At 46.9% G+C, this 22,399-nt stretch overlaps 2 protein-coding genes across 6 annotated transcripts in view; one reads left to right on the forward strand and one right to left on the reverse strand.

Moving 5' to 3' along the window:
* MCM8 (minichromosome maintenance 8 homologous recombination repair factor) overlaps positions 1 to 21,654 on the reverse strand; it is a 182,585-nt gene extending 160,931 nt beyond the window's left edge. Inside the window, exons 1-3 of one of the 4 annotated variants that reach the window (XM_063918595.1) lie at positions 21,551 to 21,653; positions 18,271 to 18,460; positions 4,877 to 4,969 (exon numbers count right to left, since the gene is read on the reverse strand). In XM_063918595.1, coding sequence (XP_063774665.1) covers positions 4,877 to 4,969; positions 18,271 to 18,418 — 241 coding nt within the window. In that variant the 5' untranslated portion in view covers positions 18,419 to 18,460; positions 21,551 to 21,653. Of the gene's footprint in view, positions 1 to 4,876; positions 4,970 to 18,270; positions 18,480 to 21,543 lie in introns of all 4 variants that reach the window. The other 3 variants (XM_063918592.1, XM_063918593.1, XM_063918596.1) reach the window with 3 other exon arrangements.
* Positions 21,655 to 21,760: 106 nt separating this feature from the next.
* TRMT6 (tRNA methyltransferase 6 non-catalytic subunit) overlaps positions 21,761 to 22,399 on the forward strand; it is a 163,431-nt gene continuing 162,792 nt past the window's right edge. Inside the window, exon 1 of one of the 2 annotated variants that reach the window (XM_063918599.1) lies at positions 21,761 to 22,053. In XM_063918599.1, the coding sequence (XP_063774669.1) occupies positions 21,941 to 22,053 (113 nt within the window). In that variant the 5' untranslated portion in view covers positions 21,761 to 21,940. The remainder of the gene's footprint in view (positions 22,054 to 22,399) is intronic. The other variant, XM_063918600.1, reaches the window with a different exon arrangement.

Consider the following 22,399-nt stretch of genomic DNA (forward strand, 5'->3'; position numbering starts at 1 on the left):
CTGGTTTTAGGAGGTTCCTGACTAGATCGGATAACTCCCTGGCTTTCTCCTCCGGAAGAAATACCTTTTTCTGAACAGTGTCCAGAATCATCCCTAGGAACAACAGACGTGTCGTCGGGATCAGTTGGGATTTTGGAAAATTCAGAATCCACCCGTGTTGTTGGAGCACTACTTGGGTTAGTGCTACTCTGACCTCCAGCTGTTCTCTGGATCTTGCCCTTATCAGGAGATCGTCCAAGTAAGGGATAATTAAGACGCCTTCTCTTCGAAGAAGGATCATCATTTCGGCCATTACCTTGGTAAAGACCCGGGGTGCCGTGGACAATCCAAACGGCAGCGTCTGAAACTGATAATGACCAGTTTTGTACCACGAACCTGAGATACCCTTGGTGTGAAGGGCAAATTGGGACATGGAGGTAAGCATCCTTGATGTCCAAGGACACCATAAAATCCCCTTCTTCCAGATTCGCTATCACTGCTCTGAGTGACTCCATCTTGAACTTGAATTTTTGTATGTACAGGTTCAGAGATTTTAGATTTAGAATCGGTCTTACCGAGCCGTCCGGCTTCGGTACCACAAATAGCGTGGAGTAATACCCCTGTCCCTGTTGTAGGAGGGGTACCTTGACTATCACCTGCTGAGAATACAGCTTGTGAATGGCCTCCAATACCGTCGCCCTGTCGGAGGGAGACGTTGGCAAAGCAGACTTTAGGAAACGGCGAGGAGGGGACTTCTCGAATTCCAACCTGTAACCCTGAGATACTACCTGCAGGATCCAGGGGTCCACCTGCGAGTGAGCCCACTGTGCGCTGAAACGTTTGAGGCGACCCCCCACCGCCCCTGAGTCTGCTTGTAAGGTCCCAGCGTCATGCTGACGCCTTTGTAGAAGCCGGGGAGGGCTTCTGCTCCTGGGAAGGAGCTGCTTGTTGCAGTCTCTTACCCTTTCCTTTGCCTCGGGGCAAATAGGAATGTCCTTTTGCTCGTTTGTTCTTATAGGAACGAAAGGACTGCGGCTGAAAAGCCTGCGGCTTTTTCTGCTGGGAGGTGACCTGGGGTAAAAAGGTGGATTTTCCGGCCGTTGCCGTGGCCACCAGATCCGATAGACCGACCCCAAATAATTCCTCCCCCTTATACTTCCATATGTCGTTTGGAATCCGCATCACCTGACCACTGGCGCGTCCATAAACTTCTTCTGGCAGATATGGACATCGCACTTACTCTTGATGCCAGAGTGCAAATATCTCTCTGTGCATCTCGCATATAAAGAAATGCATCCTTTAACTGCTCTATAGTCAGTAAAATACTGTCCCTATCCAGGGTATCAATATTTTCAGACAGTGACTTCGACCAAGCCACGCCAGCACTGCACATCCAGGCTGAGGCGATTGCTGGTCTCAGTATAACACCCGTATGTGTGTATATACTTTTTAATGTATTCTCCAGCCTCCTATCAGCTGGATCCTTGAGGGCGGCCGTATCAGGAGACGGTAACGCCACTTGCTTTGATAAGCATGTGAGCGCCTTATCCACCCTAGGAGGTGTTTCCCAGCGCGCCCTAACCTCTGGCGGGAAAGGGTATAATGCCAATAACTTCTTTGAAATTAGCAGTTTTCTATCTGGGGTAACCCACGCTTCATCACACACTTCATTCAGTTCCTCTGATTCAGGAAAAACTATCGGTAGTTTTTTCACACCCCACATAATACCCCTTTTTGTGGTACTTGCAGTATCAGAGATATGCAAAGCCTCCTTCATTGCCGTGATCATATAACGTGTGGCCCTACTGGAAAATACGTTTGTTTCTTCACCGTCGACACTGGATTCAGTGTCAGTGTCTGGGTCTGTGTCGACCGACTGAGGTAAAGGGCGTTTTACAGCCCCTGACGGTGTCTGAGACGCCTGGACAGGTACTAACTGGTTTGCCGGCTGTCTCATGTCGTCAACCGACTTTTGTAGCGTGCTGACACTATCCCGTAATTCCATAAACAAAGCCATCCATTCTGGTGTCGACTCCCTAGGGGGTGACATCACCATTACAGGCAATTGCTCCGCCTCCACGCCAACATCGTCCTCATACATGTCGACACACACATACCGACACACAGCAGACACACAGGGAATGCTCTGATAGAAGACAGGACCCCACTAGCCCTTTGGGGAGACAGAGGGAGAGTTTGCCAGCACACACCCAAGCGCTATAAATATATATAGGGACAACCTTAATAAGTGTGTTCCCTTTATAGCAGCTCAAATATTATAAATATCGCCAATAAGTGCCCCCCCTCTCTGTTTTTACCCTGTTTCTGTAGTGCAGTGCAGGGGAGAGTCCTGGGAGCCTTCCTCGCAGCGGAGCTGGGCAGGAAAATGGCGCTGTGTGCTGAGGAGAATAGGCCCCGCCCCCTTTTCGGCGGGCTTCTTCTCCCGGTTTTTTTGGAACCTGGCAGGGGTTAAATACATCCATATAGCCCCAGGGGCTATATGTGATATATTTTAGCCAGAATAGGTATATTACATTGCTGCCCAGGGCGCCCCCCCCAGCGCCCTGCACCATCAGTGACCGCTGGTGTGAAGTGTGCGGAGAGCAATGGCGCACAGCTGCAGTGCTGTGCGCTACCTCATGAAGACTGAGACGTCTTCTGCCGCCGGTTTCTGGACCTCTTCTCTATTCGGCATCTGCAAGGGGGTCGGCGGCGCGGCTCCGGTGACCCATCCAGGCGTACAGCCCCTGATCGTCCCTCTGGAGCTAGTAGCCTAAGAAGCAAATCCATCCTGCACGCAGGTGAGTTCACTTCTTCTCCCCTAAGTCCCTCGTTGCAGTGAGCCTGTTGCCAGCAGGACTCACTGAAAATAAAAAACCTAACAAACTTTTTCTAAGCAGCTCTTTAGGAGAGCCACCTAGATTGCACCCTGCTCGGACGGGCACAAAAACCTAACTGAGGCTTGGAGGAGGGTCATAGGGGGAGGAGCCAGTACACACCACCTAGTGGTCAAACTTTTAAATTTTGTGCCCTGTCTCCTGCGGAGCCGCTATTCCCCATGGTCCTGACGGAGTCCCAGCATCCACTAGGACGTCAGAGAAATGTCGGACTGAGATGTGGGACCCAGAGGAGAGGGGGGGGGGGGGAGCCGCAGGGAGATGGGGGAAAGCCACGGGCATACAGGGGAGAGAAGCGCTACAGCACAGCGCTGCAGTAGGATGTCTCACAGCCGCGCCGCTCACGGCAGCGTCCACCCAGCTCCAGCAAGTGAGGTCACGCTTGCTGGAGCCGGGTGGACACTGCCATGAGGTCGGGCGGCTGTGAGACATCCTTCTGCAGCGCTACTGTAACGATGCTGTAACGCTGCTCTCCTCCGTCTGCCCGCGGCTATCACCGCTGGTCTCCCCGCAGCTCCCCCCCTCTCCTCCTCTGGGTCCCTCATCTCAATTCGACTTTTTAAAAGTCGAATTGAGATGAAAATGAACAGGGGTTGTCGGATCCATTCCAACAAATGCATGTCGGAACGGATTCGACCCTAATTGAATATACCCCAATGTCTTGTATTAAGAGTCCATAGAGCCGAGTGGCTTTGTAATAAAGGTCAGACATGTCTGATAATAAAATTCCTCTATATGAACTAATAAAGATGGTTTGTTACTAGTTCCATGTGTACAATCCTTAGAGGTGGGAATGGATATTATTACCCATTACCCAGATGGCTATGGATATTATTACCCATTTATGGAGATATATGTATAGTACATGGGTATTTCCTACCTGCATTGTTATGGTAATAAATATGATCATGTATTCTCTATTCTCACACGGGTTCATTTCTTTGGTAAAACCTGCACATTGTATTGCGCTGTTATTTTTACTTCTATACAGTTGGAATTCTGAATATTTACACATTTGTCCACATATGACAATCCCAAGAGACAGTGGGCCTCATTCCGAGTTGTTCGCTCGGTAATTTTTTTTCGCATCGCAGCGATTTTCCGCTAATTGCGCATGCGCAATGTTCGCACTGCGACTGCGCCAAGTAAATTTGCTAAGAAGTTTGGTATTTTACTCACGGCATTACGAGGTTTTTTCTTCGTTCTGGTGATCGGAGTGTGATTGACAGGAAGTGGGTGTTTCTGGGCGGAAACTGTCCGTTTTATGGGAGTGTGTGAAAAAACGCTGCAGTTTCTGGGAAAAACGCGGGAGTGGCTGGAGAAACGGAGGAGTGTCTGGCCGAACGCTGGGTGTGTTTGTGACGTCAAACCAGGAACGACAAGCACTGAACGGATCGCACTGGAAGAGTAAGTCTCGAGCTACTCAGAAACTGCACAGAGAAGTCTTTTCGCAATATTGCGAATCTTTCGTTCGCAATTTTGCTAAGCTAAGATACACTCCCAGAGGGCGGCGGCTTAGCGTGTGTACTGCTACGAAAAGCGGCTAGCGAGCGAACAACTCGGAATGAGGGCCAGTACACTGAACCACCTAACCTAATCAGCCCATCGGTATTCATCTGCACACAGCACACTTGAGCTTCCAGATCATTACTACAAGATATAGATGTGTGCCACATATAAATAGGCACTGTAGTAAATGGAACCTTTTCCTGCCATAGAAGCTTTTCCCTTTTGACCGGCATCAGATTTATTTTTTATGTTTTACGCAGAGATGTGGTTATTCCCTGACTTCTGACACCAGTAAATAGGAGGACAAATTGAAAAATGCTTCTCTGTAAATGGTATTTAATGAAACACAGAGAAGGAATATAGACAAAGGGTGATGGATTGCATAGTGGAAATAAAAGGGAATCTAGGCAGCACAAATGCCATCCATCCTTCATCATAAGATTAGTGAGTGAGTCATTGCTTGCACATCTGTCACACGCTGCGCGCTGTACCTTCAGAGAAGTATCGCTTCCATCCTTTGTATGGAATGTACTTATCCAACGTAGTCTGCGTTAATCGAGGTCTAGCACAGGCATCGGGGAAACCTGGAAAATTAGGTAATTTCTAGTTATTGTACAGTACATTCATTTATATATCATCTTATATGGGGATATTTATTTTAGCACAAGAAAACTAGACCACAATTTTTCATTCAATATAGTGATATAAAAAAGTAAACTTGAAAGAGGAACTAAAGGGCTTTCATAAACTACCAGTTAGTAAATATACCCCCAGATCTTAAAACATAATTCCACCCGAACAAGGAGATGCCATTTAAAGGTGCCAATACACTAGATCATGCATGTCCAAACTGCGGCCCTCCAGCTGTTGAGAAACTACACATCCCAGCATGCCCTGACACAGCTTTAGCATTCACTGACAGCAAAACTGTGTTAGGGCATGCTGGGATATGTAGTTTCACAGCAGCTGGAGGGCCGCAGTTTGGACAGGTCTGCACTAGACAATATCAGGAGCGATTTGGCCATTACCGACGGATTGGAACTACAAATCATTTATAATAGTGGAGATCATTCAGTGTCTGTGAACGATGATGATCACAATGCGCGGTCCCGCTGGTCGTTGGTCGGAGCTTTTGACCTTCCCTGCCGCACGGAAGTTCTGAGTCTATCTGAGGATTTTGCGTCCCAGCACCTGTGATCTGGACCCAGCCTCAACCAAGCTTCTAATAAGTTGTATGGATATAATTGGTCCTGTCTTTGCAAAAATTGTTCAATGCTCTTTGCAGATAGGCATTTTTCCTGGACCCCTAAAGGAAGCAATTGTTAGACCGCTTCTTAAAAAACCTAATTTAGATCCCGACTGCATGACCAACTACAGACCGGTATCAAACCTTCCTTTCCTAGGAAAGGTTATTGAGAAAGTGGTTGCAAATCAACTGGAAACCCGCCTGACAACCCATGATATTTATGATCCATTTCAATCAGGATTCAGGAGAAGACATAGCACTGAAACAGCCCTGGTGTGTGTGTTAAATGATCTTCTGATGGCAAAAGACAGAGGTGACTGTTCAGTATTAATCCTTCTGGATCTCTCGGCAGCATTTGATACCGTGGACCATGGGCTTCTGATTGAGCGACTGATACATTTCTGTGGTCTGGATGGCACAGTCCTAAGCTGGTTCAAATCATTTCTCACAGGCAGGTCACAGAGAGTATCATCTGGATTATACTCATCACCACCAGTGCCATTGCCATGTGGTGTCCCACAAGGTTCTATACTATCCCCCATGCTTTTTGCAGTATACATGCTCCCATTGGGCAAAATAATCAGGCGCCATGGCCTGGTCTACCACTGCTATGCAGATGATACACAACTGTACTTGTCCTTTGCTCCGGGCACTGATAGCCCAATAGCAACCCTAAATGGCTGTCTAGCTGAACTACAGGAGTGGATGAGCGCCAGTTGGCTGCGACTGAACCCGGATAAAACAGAGTTCCTTATGATACGACCGCAACATCAAAGGACAAGACTGCAGCATAGCCAACCAACTGGACTTACACTCGGGGATTCAGAATTACAGACCAGTGATCGTGTGCGGAATCTTGGCGTTGTCCTGGATGGTGGCTTGACACTTAAACATCAGATATCTGCCACAATCAAATCCTCATTCTTTCACCTGAGGAACATAGCCAGAATCAAGCACTTAATTCAATCAGATGATATGCCAAAAGTCATACATGCATTTTTATCATCTCGATTAGACTACTGTAATGCCCTCTACCTTGGTCTACCAGCAAAAGAATTGCAACGCTTACAGCTGGTGCAAAACACAGCTGCCAGGCTGTTAACCAACCAGCCCCGTTCTAGCCACATAACACCCATCCTCTACTCCCTTCACTGGATGCCTGTAAGATGGCGAATCATCTTCAAGATTGGCTTACTGAGTTTCAAAGCATTACATGACCAAGGCCCAAGGTACCTGAAACAGCTTCTGACCCCATACTGCCCCACTCGATTACTGCGATCTGTAGATGAAGGACTTTTAGCAGTAACTAGAATCTACCGTAATTCATCTGGGGATCGAGCTTTTAGTCATGCGGCTCCGACTCTATGGACCTCACTTCCCCGCACAGTGCGAGAGGCCCCAACTATAGAATCCTTCAAAAGTAGACTCAAGACTTTCCTGTTTACTCTAGCATTTCCATAGTGTCCCTTTTAGTATCTTCATGCTTCTGTATTTTATGAAAATGTACTTCATTATTTTCTGTACTATATTATGCTATGTATCTGTTAAGCGCCTTGAGTCCTATTGGAAAAAGAGCGCTATATAAATAAAATTATTATTATTATCGTCAACGATAGCATGCTCCTGGATGTAGCCACTCCCAGATCTTAAGATATATCTTATGTGTATTGCACTATATCATTTGCCCAGGGAGCTGCTGGGGGAGTTCAAGGAAAATCATTAACGAGAATGCATTGTTTACAGGTCGTCATGCTTCATCCCAAAAGTTAATGATCTGGGGTCCGGCGTTGATGAGGTTCAGCAGGTCTCCTGTGTCCTGTAGCATATCTTACTCTGTGTACACCCAGAGTTTCTATAACACTAGCTCAGATAACCTCTATGATAAATAGGTTCCTGGGTTATGTAGGGTGGATATTCCGGAATAAGATAAATTACTGAATAAGTGGACAAGTTCTAAATGCAGTCACTTATGTGAGACCAACAAAGCATTTTACCAACTGTTGTCATACTGATCAATAATCACTGGGGCCCATGCCCGGCGACAGAGGGGTACAATTATTCCAGGCCCCTACACTCTGAGGGGCCCCAGCCACTGAAGAGACTGCAGAGACCAGTCTAGGTTCTGGCCACTGCAGCTGGCCCTGCCTGTGCCGATACAGTGAACACTGCAGGACCTAGGCATTAAGCTGGACTGTGAACCTGGTGGCTGAAGCATGAAGAGGGACTTGGAGCTCGGCAGCCATAGCACTAAGAGGGACTGGGTGCCCGTCTGCCGCAACATGAAGAGGGACTGGGAGCCAGTCGGCCGCAACATGAAGAGGGATTGGGAACCCGATGGCTGCAACGTGAAGAGGGATTGGGAACCCGATGGCTGCAGCGTGAAGAGGGACTGGGAGCGCGGCAGCTGTATAAATATGTTTTTGTTTTGTTTTTTATCAGTGCAGCATCATAACATCATGAGTCATGCAGATGAATTGCAGAGGAGCAGTAGAAGACGGAAGGTAAGTGGGGCTGGTTCCTGAGAGACATGGTGGGTGCACTGCTGAAGCAAGAGGTACAAAGGGAAATGAGGCTAAAGCCACATATAGTGATAAAGCTAGATGTGGAAATGAGGCTGTAGCCAGAGACAGGGATAAAGCTGGATCTGAAGAAGGAGATAGGGCTGGAGGCGGAGATGTATAGATTGGAATGAGGGTGGAGCCGAAGATTAGGATAAGGCTAAAGCCAGAGAGATGAAGGGGGATGGCTTTGGAGAATTGCCGGGAAAATGTCTGGAGAATGGAGAGGGGGATGGCCTATGACTAGTTTATACCTACCAGGGAGCGATGGAGGGGGAGGGGGGCAAAAATATGAGTGTACCGAGCCCCAAGAATTCTGTTGCCAGCCCTGCTGGGGCCACCAGTATTATCAATGATTTTTAATGCATTTACCTTACAACTATACCATGGCTAGATGGACTGTACCACAATGGCAAATAGAGAGAGACATTTTGGATAAACAAGGCAGCAGAAATAGGCACAGTGTGGGTGATGGTAGCGACATTTGCAAACCCATCAATGTCAGTATTTAATGGTGTCTGAGTATTTAATGGGGTCCGAGTACCATAAATGTAAATTATCATTTACTCGTCTCTTGTTTACCCAATGCTTTAGACATTTTAGATATAACCAGAATGCTTACTGCATAGCCGTGGAGATACCAGGATCATGGCTGTGGTATCAAATTCAGTTCAAAATTCATAGCTCAATTTGTTCTAAAGGGAACTTTAAATAACTCCGTATGGCCGACTGCAGTCACTCTATGCTGGAATAATTCCTATCACCAAAGCAACAAGAGAATACCACGTGGCAGCTGAAGCAGGCCAGGGGCCAAAGGCTAAACCCCTGCCAGCTTCTACAGTGACTGCTTCCTGTACAAGACAAAGGGGCAGATGTACTAAGCCTTGGAGAGTGATAAAGTGGAGAGGTAAAAGGGGCATATTTATTAATATCATTTTTACTAAAATAATGTGCAAAAGGGTGACACCATATTCACATTATTTTAGTGTCACTGAAATACATTAAAGGGTTTTTGGAGCAGTATTTGTGAAAAATGACTCCAAACCCTTTAATTCTAGAGATGTGCGAGTTCGGATTTACATGGTTGTTAACGCCAAAAAATTATCCATATCTTTCTTATTGGCTATCCAAATCATGTTACATCTGAGAGATAATAAGATGCCGTTGTGAGATCCGTGTAATTCCGAACCCTCACAGCTCTGTTTAATTCACACTGGTTTAGTAAGTAGATCACATTTCCCATACTTGTAATGGGAAATGCAATCTGGCAAAATTTACTTAAAAAATAAATATGTGAAAAAATACCAGCGGTAGCCCTGTGATAATAATGCTATACTGAGACAGCGTTATCCACAGTATCCTCCAGTTCACGGCTGACACGCAGAGAAGAGTCGGGAGCCTGCACCAGTGATCGGTCATGTGGGTCTAATAAGACAACAAGATAATTACCGAAGGAAAAAAAAAAAAAAAGGAAAATGTAACATTTACTCACCCACCCCAGTTCAGAGATCGGTGTCCCAATGAGCTCCTCAGTGCCTCAGGTCATCTAATAGCCGGCTTCCCGCACTGTGACCCCAGGGTCATCTGATGTCTGCAGTATACCACCAACCAACCAATCAGCTTCTGTCATTTTTCAAACACAGCCTGTAAGATGGCAGTTAGCAGCTGATTGGCTGGTACTTTATCTCTCTCCACTTTATCACTCTCCAAGGCTTAGTACATCTCCCCCAAAGTCCTTAAAGCTAAATAAATACATCTGGAGCTCACTGTGGGACGATGAAACATGGAACACAGCGATTATCCGCCTTCTCTGCTCAGAGTGTCCATAGCTACTAACAGCAACTGTTATGTTTGGTACAAAGTTGGACTGAAAAAAAACAGGATTTTAATACCTACCGGTAAATCCTTTTCTCCTAGTCCGTAGAGGATGCTGGGGTCCACTTCAGTACCATGGGGTATAGACGGTTCCGCAGGAGCCAAGGGCACTTTAAGACTTTTTCAGAGTGTGAACTGGCTCTATGCCCCTCCTCCAGACCTCAGTATAGGAACAGTGCCCAGGGAGACGGACATTTCGAGAAAAGGATTTACTTTTAAGTTAATGGTGAGATGCATACCAGCTCACACTTCAACCATGCCGCACAACATGGCATACAACAAAAACACATGCCAACAGGCATGAACAATACAGCAAACTTGCTGAAAACTTTTTTAACAAATTAACAACTGCATGTAAAGTACGCACTGGGCTGGGTGCCCAGTATCCTCTACGGACTAGGAGAAAAGGATTTACCGGTAGGTATTAAAATCCTATTTTCTCATACGTCCTAGAGGATGCTGGGGTCCACTTCAGTACCATGGGGTTATAACAAAGCTCCAGTACGGGCGGGAGAGTGCGGCTGTCCCTGCAGAACCGATTGACCAACTTTTAGGTCCTCATCGGCCAAGGTGTCAAACTTGTAGAATTTAGCAAACGTGTTTGTCCCTGACCAAGTAGCTGCTTGGCAAAATTGTAATGCCGAGACCTCCCGGGCAGCCGCCCAGGATGAGTCCACCTTTCTAGTAGAATGGGTAGTCAATCCTGCCGTGGAATGAGCGTCCTGAATCGTACCTCTGAACCAGCGCGCAATAGTCTGCTTAGGAGCAGGACACCCAATCTTGTTGGGAACATACAGGACAAACAGAGCCTCTGTTTTCCGTATCCGAGCCGTTCTTGCGACATAAATTCTCAAAGCTCTGACCACATCCAGAGACTTTGAAGCAGCGAAGGTGTCAGTAGCCACGGGCACCACAATAGGTTGGTTTACATGGAAAGAATTACATGGAAAGAAGAAACCACCCTTGGAAGAAATTGCTGATGAGTTCTTAGCTCAGCTCTATCTTCATGGAATATCAAGTAAGGGCTCTTGTGAGACAAGGCCTCTAACTCAGACACCCTCCTTGCGGATGCCAAGGCCAACAGCATGACCACTTTCCAAGTGAGAAACTTCAACTCTACCTCCTGGAGAGGTTCAAACCAATCTGATTGAAGGAACTGCAATACCACGTTAAGATCCCACGGTGCCGTAGGAGGCACAAATGGAGGTTGGATGTGAAGAACCCCTTTCACGAACGTCTGAACTTCTGGAAGAGAGGCCAATTGTTTCTGAAAGAAAATGGTCAAGGCCGAAATCTGGACCTTGATTGAACCCAATCGTAGACCAGCATCCACACCCGCCTGAAGAAAATGGAGAAAACGTCCTAACTGAAACTCTTCCGTTTGAGCCTTCTTGGTTTAACACCAAGACACATATTTTCTCCAAATACGGTGATAATGTCTAGACGTTACTCCTTTCCTGGCCTGAATAAGAGTGGGAATGACTTCTTTGGGAATACCCTTTCGGGCTAGGATCCGGCGCTCAACAGCCATGCCGCCAAACGTAGCCGCGGCAAGTCTCGATACACGCACGGCCCCTGCTGCAGCAGGTCCTCGCGAAGAGGAAGAGGCCGAGTATCTTCTTTGAGCAACTCCTAAAGATCTGGATACCAAACCCTCTCTTGAGAACTTTCGGTATAAGTGGAAGTGGAGGGAAGACATATACCGACCGAAACACCCACTGGGTCACTAGTGCATCCACTGCTATTGCTTGAGGGTCTCTTGACCTGGAACAATATCTCTGAAGCTTCTTGTTGAGACGAGATGTCATCATGTCTACTTGAGGAGCCCCCCAAAGACTTGTCACCACTGCGAAGACTTCTTGGTGGAGGTTCCATTCTCCGGAATGGAGATCGTGTCTACTGAGGAAGTCTGCTTCCCAGTTGTCCACTCCCGGAATGAAAATGCTTTTCGTTCCGCCCTGACGGTTTATGTGCGCGACTGCTGTTACATTGTCCGACTGGATCTGTACGGGTTGATCTTGAAGAAGATGCCCCGCTTGTAGAAGGCCGTTGTAAATGGCTCTCAACTCCAAAACGTTTATGAGAAGACAAGTTTCTTTACTTGACCATCTTCCTTGGAAGCTTTCCCCCTGTGTGACTACTCCCCAGCCTCGGAGACTTGCATCCGTGGTTACTAGGACCCAGTCTTGAATCCCGAACCTGCGTCCCTCTAATAGGTGAGAACTGTGTAGCCACCACAGGAGCGAAATTCTGGCTTTTGGATGACAGGATTATCCTCTGATGCATGTGTAGATGGGATCCGGACCACTTGTCCAACAGGTCCCACTGGAATACTCTGGCATGGAATCGGCCAAACTGTATGGCCTCGTAGGCCGCTTTCATCTTTCCCAACAACCGAATGCATTGATGAGTCAACACTCTTGTTGGTTTCAGAATTTGTTTGACCATTCTCTGGATTTCCAGAGCCTTTTCTACTGGAAGAAATACCCTCTGCACCCCAGTGTCCAGTATCATCCCCAGAAAGGACGATCTTGTCGTAGGTCCCAACCGTGGGGTAATTCCAAGTTGATCGCAGTAGGAAATTTTTTAGCAGTTGGGCAAAACCATGTGCACTGCAGGGGGGGCAGATATAACATTTGCAGAGAGAGTTAGATTTGGGTGGGTTATTTTGTTTCTGTGCAGGGTAAATACTGGCTGCTTTATTTTTACACTGCAATTTAGATTGCAGATTGAACTCGCCACACCCAAATCTATCTCTCTCTGCATATGTTATATCTGCCCCCCTGCACTGCACATGGTTTTGCCCAACTGCTAAAAAATTTCCTGCTGCGATCAACGTGGAATTACCCCCCGTGTTGTTGAAGTACTGTCAGGGAGAGTGCAATGTTCTGTACCAACCTTTCCCTGGACTTCGCTGTTATCAGGCGATCGCCCAGGTAAGGAATTACATTGACTCCTTGTTGTCGAAGGAGGACCAACATTTCCGCCATCACCTTGATGAACACCCTCGGTGCCGTGGAGAGTCCGAACGGCAACGTCTGAAATTGGTAATGACAATTCTGTATTGCGAATCTCAGATAAGCTTGATGTGGAGGACAAATGGGAACCTGTAAGTAAGCATTGTTCACTGACACCCTAAAGTCCCCTTCCTCCAGACTGGAAATCACTGCCCTCAGAGATTCTATCTTGAACTTGAACCTTTGCAGGTAGAGATTCAGAGTGTTCAGGTTTAGAATCGGTCTGACCGAGCCATCCGGCTTCGGAACAACAATTAGGCTTGAATAAAAACCTCTCTCCTTGTTGTAACAAGGGAACCAGGACAATGACTTGATCCTGACACAATATTTGTATTGCTGCTGCTACCACTTCCCTGTCTAGGATAGAAGCTGGTAAGGTCGATTTGAAAAATCGGCATGGGGGAATGTCTTGAAACTCCAGTTTGTACCCGTGGGACCCTTAATGTAAGACCCACGGGTCCAGGCCAGATTGGACCCAGAACTGACTAAAGAGTTTCAGACTAGCCCCCCCTGAGTGGACTCCCGAAAGAGAGCCCCAGCGTCAAGCTGAAGAATTGGCAGAGGCAGGGGTTGATTTCTGCTTCTGTGATCCTGGAGACGTTGTGGCCATTTTTTTCCTTTTCCCCTTCCTTTATGCGCAAAGAAAGGAGAATCTTTACCCTTTGTAATTATTGGGTTGAAAGGACTGAATCTGTGATGTGTCTTTTTCACCGGCGCAGTAGCATTAGGCAAGAACGTCGATTTACCTGCGGTAGCCGCAGAAACTAATGCATCCAGCCCCTCTCCAAACAAGGCCTCACCTTCATACGGGAGAGCCTCCATATTCCATTTGGAATCTGCGTCAGCATTCCATTAGCGGATCCACAATGGCCTCCGTGCTGATATTTTCATGGTAGCGGCTCTTGATCCCAAGAGACCAATAGCTTTCATGGCTTCTAGCATATACGCAGCAGCGTCTTTGATATGACCTAACGTTAGGAGTATCTTGTCTGCATCTATTGTGTCAATGTCTGATGACAAGTTTTCTGACCACTTTTCAATAGCACCACTCACCCACGCACAGGCAATGGCAGGCCTGAGTGGTGTCCCATTGGCCACATAAATAGATTTCAACGTATTCTCTAACTTGCGGTCTGCCGGCTCCTTAAGTGAAGCCGTCCCAGGCGCAGGGAGAATCACCTTCTTCGTTAACCGTGACAGGGCACTGTCTAAAATGGGGGTGACTCCCACCTTTTCCTGTCCTCTGCAGGGAAAGGGTAAGCTGCCTTAATTCTTTTGGGAATCTGAAATTTTTTTTCGGGTTAAAACAGACTCCCTCAAAGAGACTGTTCAGCTCATGAGATGGAGGGAAAGTTACATTAATTTTCCTTACTTTATTAAGGTAAGCCTTCTCCTGTGGTAAAGGAGGGGGCTCCGCAGCTTCTAACACCTCCTTTATAGCAACAATCATGTATTGAATGTTTTTCGCTAACTTTGGATCTATTCCCCTGGAATCACTAGTGTCGACACAGGAATCAGAGTCCGTGTCGGTATCAGTTTGTACTAATTGTGCAAATGACCTTTTATGTGACCCAGAGGGGTCCCCTGTGGATGAAAAGACAGAACTATTAAAAATCACATCTTCAACAGATTTTTTTCAGTTTTCTGCATGAGACTCAGACTTATCCAATCTCTTACTGATATGATTCACACGATCACGTAATTCTTTCACCCATTCAGGTTCTTGGTGTGACGGCAGCGCCACCACCTTACAACTCTGTGTCCCTAAAATGGCTCCCACAGAGGAAGAGCCCCCTGCCTCAGACATGCCACACACGTGCACAATCACACCACAGACACTCCGAGGCTTATAGGGGACAGACCCACAGTAAAATCTGTCAGAGGGACACAGAAAAGGATTGCCAGTCCACAACTCAGCGCCCAAAGAAAAAATCCCTGTGTCATGTACTTTGTACACAGAGACAAAAATCCCTGTGTTGCATACTTTGTACACAGAGACTTTCCACGCTATATATATTGCCAGTAACAGGTTATAGTCCACAATATACACTTTCCCCCTCTTTTTGCACCCTGATACTAGAATCAGAAGTTGAGAGGAGGGTCAGCGTTTCTTCCCCTGCTTTTTGCTGGAAGAAAATGGCGCTGAGCAGTGTGCTGGCTGCCTGAGGAAGAAGCCCCGCCCACTGCAATAGCGCGTTTTTCCTTAGCTATTGAACTAGATATTTATACTGGTGGGGGTGTAGGACTGTGCCACAGCATCATATGCCACCTTTTGCCAGTGAGAGTAGGGTTCATGCTGCCCAGGGCGCCCCCCTGCGCCTTGTGTACATGGAGAGCATGCTCGCGCAGCGTTCCTGCTCGCTGCGCGGTACCTTAAGCCGTCACGATGACCGGAGATCCCTCTCTGCAGACCTCCGGTAACACTACTCACCAGTCTTCTGACTTCTGGCTCTGTTAGGGGGTTGACGGCGTGCTGTGGGAGTAAGCGCATAGCTGCAACTAGTGTTCAGTACCCTTCAGGAGCTAATGGTGTCCTGTCAGCAGAAGCAGAGCCATGTAACTCTTTAGGAAGTTGGTTCCTACTTCTTTCCCCTAAGTCCCACGAAGCAGGGAGACTGTTGCCAGCAGCTTCCCTGTAAAATAAAAAACCTAACATAAAGTCTTTTAGTGAAACTCAGTAGAGCTCCACTAGAGTGCGACCAGTCTGCCTGGGCACATTTTCTAAACTGAGGTCTGGAGGAGGGGCATAGAGGGAGGAGCCAGTTCACACTCTGAAAAAGTCTCAAAGTGCCCATGGCTCCTGCGGAACCGTCTATACCCCATGGTACTGAAGTGGACCCCAGCATCCTCTAGGACGTATGAGAAATGCCAATCACTATTAATGTTTGCTGCCAATCCAAGCAACGAATAGGGAAGAGGACTCCCTCATTTTGCACATCATCCAGTGCACACAAATATTTTCTTACATATACAACTGCTGACTTCGAACCTTACAAGAAATGTGGCCAACTCTGCTGTAAGCAAAGCTGCCAGGCTACTGCACAATGGGGGTCATTCAGAGTTGATCGCTCGCTAGCAACTTTTTGCAGCGCTGCGATCAGATAGTCGCCGTCTATGGGGGAGTGTATCTTCGCTTTGCAAGTGTGTGAACGCTTTTGCAGCCGAGCGGTACAAAAACAGTTTGTGAAGTTTCTGAGTAGCTCTGGACTTACTCAACCGCTGCGATCACTTCAGTCTTTTTGGTCCCGGAATTGACGTCAGACACCCGCCCTGCAAATGCTTGGACACGCCTGCGTTTTTCCAAACACTCCCAGAAAACGGTCAGTTGACACCCATAGACGCCCTCTTTCTGTCAATAACCTTGCGATCGACTGTGCGAATGGATTCTTTGTTAAATCCATCGCCCAGCACCGATCCTCTGTGTACCCGTACAACGCGCTTGCACATTGCGGTGCATACGCATGCGCAGTTTTGCCAAGTTTTAACCCGATTGCAGCGCTGCAAAAATTTGCTAGCGAGCAATCAACTCAGAATGACCCCCCATGGGCCTAATTCAAGGTTGATTGCAAAAGCAAATCTTCCTCCTATGGTCAAAACCATGTGCACTGCATGGGGGACAGATATAACATGTGCAGAGAGAGTTAGATTTGGGTGGAGTGTGTTCAAACTGAAATCTAAACTGCAGTGTAAAACTAAAGCAGCCAGTATTTACCCTGCACAGAAACACTATAACCCACCCAAATTAACCCTGGTGTGTAAGTAAGTGTGTGTGTGCTGCGGAATATGTGTGCGCTATATAAATAACTGGTAATAAATAAACTAACTGTAGCTTTCTTTCTCTCTATTAAGACCATTTTCATTACACATCACCGACTGTGTTGGCCCAGCAGCCAATGAACATTTTACCCTACTAGCAAAGTACCAGAATGAACAGAGAGCAAGTTATGGGTCATAACAACTATTATACATCAATCTTAGTAACGTGTGTGCTATACTCGGCTTACAGTAAAATTATAGAATAGGACTCAGGCCTGTTCTGTAACTACACATCCCAGCATAACCTGCCAAAGTTTTAGAATTCTGTAATAGCAAAACTGTGGCATGGCATGCTGGGACTTTCAAAACAGCTGGAGAGCCACAAGTTGGCCAGGCCTGGAATAGGTTATGCATCTTTCTAAATATGTGTGGCTATAAATTAAGCTTCTCAACACGATCATATAAAGTTCTCATTGTTATCAGAAGGGACAGGTCCTTATCCATATGTAGCAAGGCCGCCAACTGTCCCTAAGTTTGGGACATATTCCCAAGTTTGAAATATTCGTCTGTCCAGTTCTCAGGTCATGTTGGACAGGTGTATAGGTCTCTGTTGAGTGTAACAGAATTGTAATATAATATTGTATAATATTCCAAATATGTCAGGTAGATATTTTGCCCAATGACTGTAAAGTGTAACATAATTTCATCATGATCCACCATCTTGGATTGAAACAGAGGCTGCCGCTGTCCTGGGGTATCGTATCCTGCTGAGATACGGTGCTTGCACATAACATTTCACTTTAAGGACATGGAAATATCTATAGATGCAGCTGTGGAATGTGAAAAAAACCTCTAGTCTTCAGAAATCTTTATAACACACATTTTAGCTTGACTTACAAAAGCCCAGTTAGTGTAATGTATTTCTTTATTAAGTTTCTTATATAGCGTAGCAAATTGTGTTGTGCTTTATAACTGGAAACAGTGATAACATAAAACAAAACCATTGCAAACAACAGTGTAAAAACAAGACTGAGGAAGGCCCTATCTATTGCATGATGGTCCACCAGATTGCAAAGGTTCTTGGTGGGCTGTATGATATGGTAGCACAGTAATGTTGGCCTGGGGTCAGGAGGATGGGAAAGTGAAGAAAGAGAAAATATGTGAGGATGTGTGGACTGTACAGTGGGGATGTAATTGGATAGGAAAGTTTATGACGGTTATGTGGGCGGTTTCGGAATTTGATAAGCTTGCCTGAAGAAGCGAGTTTTCAAGGAACGCTTGAAGGTTTGGAGACATAAACTGTGTCAATTATTTCATTACAAAACAAATACTTTCTTCTAGGATGTATTATTAAGCCCAGATATATATATATATATATATATATATATATTTATTTTTTCTTTTAAGTCACACTTTCAAGAATTTTCACTTACTTGAGGGATGTGGAACATTGTTTTTACTGTAGTTGCCACTCTGTCCCCTCCTGTTGTCTCTCTGCTTCCAAGGGCGACCTCTCCAGCCCCCTGAATAATGATTTCCTCCACCACCACCTCTCCATCCTCCTCTCCAGGACTGACTCATTCCATAATTATATGTATGACTTACACACAAGTAAATTTTGCTCTTTGAAAAGAAAAAGGGTCTGCATAAAGGAAAGGATCTCTGTAAGGTTGCAATCTGTTTCATTAGCAGTGTTATATAATACTTATTACCGATAAAATAAAACCCTATGAATAAGCAGGCTTATATTAACTACAAAAACCTAATGTTTTAGGTTATAAGTGTAATTTACTGACGTTACATGCATGTGTAACATGTTGGAAACTTTGCGGCAAACACTGTACATAAGTAACCTTACTAGTGTTTATTCTAGCACCATGCACCTGTCACAACACCTGCAGTTCTCTTTTTTGCCTGGGATGTCACTCTCTGCTCTGGTGCTTCTAGCACACTCTGGCCTGTATCTCAGTGCTGAGATACAAACCAGCGTGTACTAGAAGCACCAGAGCAAAGAATGACAGCCCAGGCAGGAAAGAGAAACTGCACAGGTTGTGACAGGGGTAGGGTGCTAGAATAAACAAGTTATTATCTCTTGTACATATAATTTGTTATATACGGAAAAATAATGCGCTGATTTACATGAATAGAGCAATGGAACTCTCTACATTTTTTAGTACATCCTATAATAAATGTTAAGTATTAATATTTTTATTATACAGAGTGTATCTCTCAAAAGTGATTACTGTTTCTTTTCTTCCTGTAGGAATAAGCTGATTAATGACCAGGTACGAAGAGCCTACCCTGATCTGCCTTTCTAGAACAATTGTATATAATAACTATTATTTAGGGTAAGTGTATTATATTACACATTGGGGGTAATTCAGTCCTGATCGCTAGGGTGCATTTTTTGCATCCCTGCGATCAGGTAGTTGCCGCCTACAGGGGGAGGGTAATGGATGTGTGCAGGGGTGCGATCGCATTTGTAGAAGAACTGCACAAAGTTTCTGCTCAGCTCAGGACTTACTCTGCTGCTGCGATGATCAGGGCCGGAGCTGGCATCAGAAACCCTCCCTCCAAACGCCTGGTCCCTCCTGTGTTTTTCCGGACACTCCTTAAAAACGGTCAGTTACCACCCACAAACGCCCTCTGCCTGTCAATCTCCTTGCGATCGCCGGTGCGTTCGGAATTTTCCACACCATCTTGTCGCTGACCGGCGATCCCCGTTGCTGCGGTCCGTCGCGCCTGCACATTGCGGTGTATACGCATGCGCAGTTCAGACCTGAACGCCGGCTGTGAGAAAACGCAGCCTAGTGATCAGGTCTGAATCGGCCCCATTGTCAGCTAGCTACGCTCTCTATGGAGATCCCATCATGCCTCAGAAAAAGTGTGACAGTGCTGTTATACAAAGCAACCTGACAAATAACAATGATTAGGAGGCAATTCCGAATGACTTTGTAAAGATCCACACTTACCAGCAAGAATTACTTTACTCAGCATTATAACAAATCTACCCAAACATCTGCAGGTCCCACAGCAAAATACTGACTGGGGCCAAGTAATGCAGCTCTGCTGTGAAAAGATTGTGGCCTCCTCCAAGCATGCCGGACCATCTCACTATACTATCTTTGCATGAAGATTATTTGTGCATGGGAAAGTACCAGCAAATGGAAATGCTATTTGTGTCACTTCTTTGAACAGTATGTGTAGTTATGGCATAAATCAATGTACACCATTATCTAGAGAAAAGCCTCATTTGGATCACACCTTATTAATAAACAACACATACTTTACTTGCCTAATATCCAGGAACGAATGGAAGACTTCCAAATCACGGGTGGCTCTCCCAGACTCTGGGAAATGTAGGCTTTGTTTAGCAGGGCTGGGGCCACAATGAACCAATCATAGCTAGAGCCCATGGCCCTCATTCCGAGTTGATCGCACGTAGCAACTTTTTGCTGCTCGTGCGATCAACTTGACGCCGCCTATGGGGGAGTGTATTTTAGCATAGCAGGGCTGCGATCGCTTGTGCAGCCCTGCTATGCTAAAAAAGTTTCCTGTAAAACAAGACCAGGGTCAGACTTATCTACCCTGTGCGACGGATCCAGCGATGAAGGTTCCAAGATTGGCGTCAGACATCCGCCCTCCAAACGCCTGGACACGCCTGCGTTCGGATCTCCACGCCCAGAAAACGGCGAGTATCCGACCTGGAACGCCTCCCCGCTGTCAATCTTCTTGCGATCGCGCCCGGGCGATGGCTGTTGCTGGGCAACGACGCGCGTGCACATAGCGGGCGCTGCGCATGCTCAGTTCTGACCCGTTCGCGCTGCATCAGGGCTAATAGCATAGCCTCCCGGCGATACAATTACCCACGGTCGGTAATTGGATACTCCCTAATACATAACCTGGAGTCACAGCTGTGGCAAACTTATTTATTATTATTTATTATGTTTCTAAAGGTGGGTACACACTAGGCAACGTCGCCTAGTGTTCCCCCCTCCCGGACCGGGCGGTTGGGCAAACACACTGAGCGATATAAAGTTCATATCGCTCAGTGACGTGATGTGCAGGCAGCTCTCCAGATTGAGCTGCATGCGCGGCCAACAGCATCGCTGGTCGGCGGCAGAATACACACTTGCAGAGAAAATGAGCGACGTTACTCAGGAAGGGTGAAAATAAGCAGCGTCACTCAGGAAGGGTGAAAATGAGCGACGTCGCTCATTTTCTTGGCAAAGCGTGTATGCACCTTTATATAGCGCAGCAAATTCCACTGCGCTTTATAATTGGAAACAACAGTAATAAAACAAAACTAGGTAATAACAGAAATACAAGCTTCAATCTATAGTACTTATAGTGACACATGCAGTAGAACACACTGTGGGCAATGCGAGCACACATAAAGCCATACTTGCCTACCTGACCCTCTCCATGAGGGAGAAAATGCTCTGTTCCTGGACTTTCCTGGTAATGTATGATTGCCATCACCTGTGGTGAGCTAGGTAATTGATAAGAAAGGTGTTTCACCACAGGTGAAGGCAATCATACATTACCAGGAAAGTCCAGGAACAGAGCATTCTCTCCCTCATGGAGAGGGTCAGGTAGGCAAGTATGCATAAAGCACAACCCCCCAAAGCACACTGGCTCCCTTACAGTGAAACCACACATGTAGCACAACACACACTCTTATTGTATTCACTATTAGTTATTACCAATTACCTTCTGCTACTAACTTCTCCAGTTGTAGTTTAGCGCCCTGGTGACGTCACTTCCCGGACCTGTCTTGGTCACCATAGCAACGCGGCCTTGTTGACAGTGGCGCGCTGTGCCCACATTACTGATAACATGAATATATCCATGTGAAAGGGACAATTAACGGGAGGTGTGATTAGGGGTGACCTGTGCACTGGGTCTGGTCAAGGAGGGAATACAGGAGCGGTATAATCGTAATGTGAGGTATCGGGCTGCTCGATTTTCTCCACACTCTATTAATGTCGCCTGGCGAGTGCCGAGGACCCCGGAAGTAGAGTGAGTGTCACACACGTGGGTTGTGAGCGGTTGTGAGGTCTGACTGAGCCGGTAGGAGAGAGAGGAATCTTAATCATAGCTATGGCGGAGTCCGTGACTGCTACCCCGGGGCAGCAGCAGCTCATCGGCGAGGGCGACTACGTGGTGCTGAAGCGGGAGGAGGTATTCAAAGCGGTCCAGGTGCAGAGGAGGAAGTGAGTGGCTGCTGCCTGTTATATGCCCCTCACTGTCACCAGTTATCTACCCATCACCGCCACCAGGATATGCCTTATATATTTTCCTCACTGTCACCAGCTATCTACCAATCACCGCCACTGTCTCCACCACCAGCTGTGCCCCCCTCCCCGCCGCCAGGTCCAGCTGTGCCCCCCTCCCCGCCGCCAGGTCCAGCTGTGCCCCCCTCCCCGCCGCCAGGTCCAGCTGTGCCCCCCTTCCCGCCGCCAGGTCCAGCTGTGCCCCCCTTCCCGCCGCCAGGTCCAGCTGTGCCCCCCTTCCCGCCGCCAGGTCCAGCTGTGCCCCTCTCCCCACGCCGCCAGTTCC

The sequence above is a fragment of the Pseudophryne corroboree genome, chromosome 4, assembly GCF_028390025.1.
Source record: "Pseudophryne corroboree isolate aPseCor3 chromosome 4, aPseCor3.hap2, whole genome shotgun sequence".
Classification (NCBI taxonomy): Eukaryota; Metazoa; Chordata; class Amphibia; order Anura; family Myobatrachidae; genus Pseudophryne; species Pseudophryne corroboree.